General features: G+C 66.2%; 1 protein-coding gene across 1 annotated transcript in view; it reads left to right on the top strand.

Moving 5' to 3' along the window:
• MNEG_13961 (Translocase of chloroplast 90) overlaps positions 1-2290 on the top strand; it is a gene marked incomplete at both ends in the record, with an annotated part of 5022 nt that extends 2732 nt beyond the window's left edge. Inside the window, 7 exons of the mRNA XM_014037567.1 lie at positions 101-165; positions 491-797; positions 950-1066; positions 1397-1489; positions 1718-1819; positions 1969-2033; positions 2227-2290. Coding sequence (XP_013893021.1) covers positions 101-165; positions 491-797; positions 950-1066; positions 1397-1489; positions 1718-1819; positions 1969-2033; positions 2227-2290 — 813 coding nt within the window. The remainder of the gene's footprint in view (positions 1-100; positions 166-490; positions 798-949; positions 1067-1396; positions 1490-1717; positions 1820-1968; positions 2034-2226) is intronic.
• Positions 2291-2657: the final 367 nt, after the last annotated feature.

Here is a 2657-nt window from a genome sequence, read left to right as displayed (position 1 = left end):
CACACACACACACACACACACACACACACACACACAGTCCTGGGGTCTTGCAGACGACGCACGCGCCCGCTCGCCCGTCCCCCCCTCCCCCCATTCCCAGGTGTCTGGGGAGATGCAGCTCAAGACGCCCTCGTTCCTGGCGGACTGCCACCCAGGGGGACCCAGGTGGGCGCCCCCCCCACCCATGCCTTTGCTCGCGGGTCTTGGGTGTCAGGGTTCAGAGTCCTAGGGTCTCGGCAAGTGCCTGTTTGCTTTGCACCCCTCAACGCCGCCTGGGTCCCAGCCAACCTGGGATGCGATGGGTCACGCCTTGTCGGGCACAGGGCCTTCCGGTCGGCTGGATACTGCCACCCGCTCGGCTTGCTGTGGCCCGCCCGCTGCCGGCGACCCCTGCCATTATAGCACCCTCGGTCTGCGATGCCGATGCCCTCACCATCAATGTTCCTCCGCCTCGCCGCGACACCCTTCCCAAACACAACCGGCCCCCCAGGAACGCCGCGGGCCAGCCCGTGGTCTGGGACGTCCCCGGCGCCATGGCCGCCGCGCTGGCGCCCACCCCCTGGCGCGAGCAGCTGCTCATGCAGCTGCTGGGCTACGCGGCGTACCACCGAGCCCAGGACGCCGCCGCGGCCGCGACCTCCAAGCCGAAGGCCAAGCCGGCGGCGGCGGCGCAGACGCAGCAGCAGCAGGCGCGCGGGGCGGCGGCGGGCAGGGCGGACTCGCGGCCCCTCTCGACGCCTCCGCCGCCGAACGGCAGATGCACCTGCCTTATTGGACCCTCACCACCGCCGCGGCCTGTTTGACTGCACGAGCGCCTTCCATTTGCACGCCCTCTTCACACGCGACTCAAGAGGCTCTTTTCGGCGCCGCGGACCCGCCGCTGACCCCCCAAAACGCCGGACAAACCATCCCCTGCCAACGCCCCCCTGCCCCTCCCCCTCCCCCTCAGATGATGGCCCGCATGCGGCGCTCCCGCATGCCCCCCACGAGCTACTTTGTCGAGCAGATGGTGGAGGGCGTGCTCAAGCCCGACACGTACGCCACAGTGGAGGACCCCTTCGACAGGGTAGGCCCCAGGGGGGGGGGTGGTTGCGAGGTGGCTGTGAAGTGCTCATGGGGTGGTTATGAGGTGGTCGTGGGGCGGTTGCATGGGATGTCAGGTGTTTCCAGGGTTGTTATTAGTGTTTTGTCGCAAGGTCAGGGTGCGTGTTCCATCATAACCTCTGGCAGCTTCTGGGGGGCGACATCGCGACAAGCGGGCGACGTCTTTGGGGTGCGCTAACGGCAGCGCCGTTCACGGCCCAGGCGTGTGCTGCTAGTGCGTCCCTGCAGCGTCCCTTCCGCGATCCGTCGGATCCCGCAAATTTGCAATCGATCTTTTTGTTCCGATTGGCAGGAGACTGATGACGAGGAGGCGGAGGAGTTCAACACGCAGTACTACCAGCTCATGAGGGGCTGGGCCAGGCAGGGCGACCCCACCGCGCAGAAGGTGCGGCGCGGGGAATGCTCGGAGGTGCCTGCGGCACCCACCCGCTTAAGCTTTGCACCAGCAGTTTTTTGGGCTGCATTCTCCCTGCACCGAGCTGGCACGCGCGGCGGCGCAAGCAGATTGAGTTGCTCGTCCGCGCCGGGGGTCAGCCATGAGCAAGGGCACGTGCGACCGCGGCTCGGCCGGACGCCCTTGCTGACGTCACTCTGACGTCATCGCGGCACGCAGGAGTACGCGGCGTGGCTGCGCAAGCTGTCACGCGCGAAGCGCGCCTACGCGGAGGCCTACCGCAACGAGGACAACGAGACACTGGCCGCATACGGCTACGAGGTGAGATCTTTGCCGCTGCCGCTGCAGTCATTGTGAGAATGCATTGCTTTTTCGAGTCGCCCTGTTGAGTTGTCTTTTAGAAAGGCTCCGTCCCGCTCCTCCTGCCCCCGGGCCCCTGATTGGCCCCCCTTTCCTTGACCAACCCCCAGGGCTATGTGGCGGAGGGCCTGGACCTGGGGCCGACCTTCGACCCCGAGGACGTCACCGACCACAGGTGGTTACGGAGGGGTTACTAAGGGTGACTCCTGCAGCCGACGTGGGTGACCAGGCGGTGCGATATCGGGGGGTGGACCGCACGGTGCTGCTCACTCATGCGGCTGCATGAGGCCTCCACATTTTGCAGATGACTCGTGATCCCGGTGGCTGACCCTGTCCCGTGTCACGCGCGTCACCCCGCACGTCCTCAGGTACCAGTACGTGGTGACCGACACCGACGTCGCCATCATGCCCACCCTGGATTACTACGGGTGAGAGGGCGGGCGACACCCACACCTCTCCCCCTCGTGTGCCCCCGCGTCGTTCATGAAGGCTCAGCTGCGTGCCGCGCCGCGCTGGCTGCCTCCCGTGGCGCCGCGGCACGCATCCCATGCAGCTCGCCGCCCCTCGCGGCGCCTGGTCTTCAGGGCTCCCCGGCCAGCTCGCAGTCCCTTAGAAAGGCCGGAACGCTCAACCGTGCCACCGTTCAAAAATGCCCTATCATGATAAGACCCCAGACAACAACAAACCCATCTATCCGCGTGTACACTTTGCATTTGCAAACCCCTCCAATCATTACCCTCTGGTCAAACCACCTTCGATTCATCCCTTCCCCCTCCGACCACTCCCTCCACCCCCACCC

This window comes from Monoraphidium neglectum (assembly GCF_000611645.1).
Source record: "Monoraphidium neglectum strain SAG 48.87 unplaced genomic scaffold scaffold04164, whole genome shotgun sequence".
NCBI classification, from domain to species: Eukaryota; Viridiplantae; Chlorophyta; class Chlorophyceae; order Sphaeropleales; family Selenastraceae; genus Monoraphidium; species Monoraphidium neglectum.
This window is presented reverse-complemented; position numbering and strand designations above follow the sequence as displayed.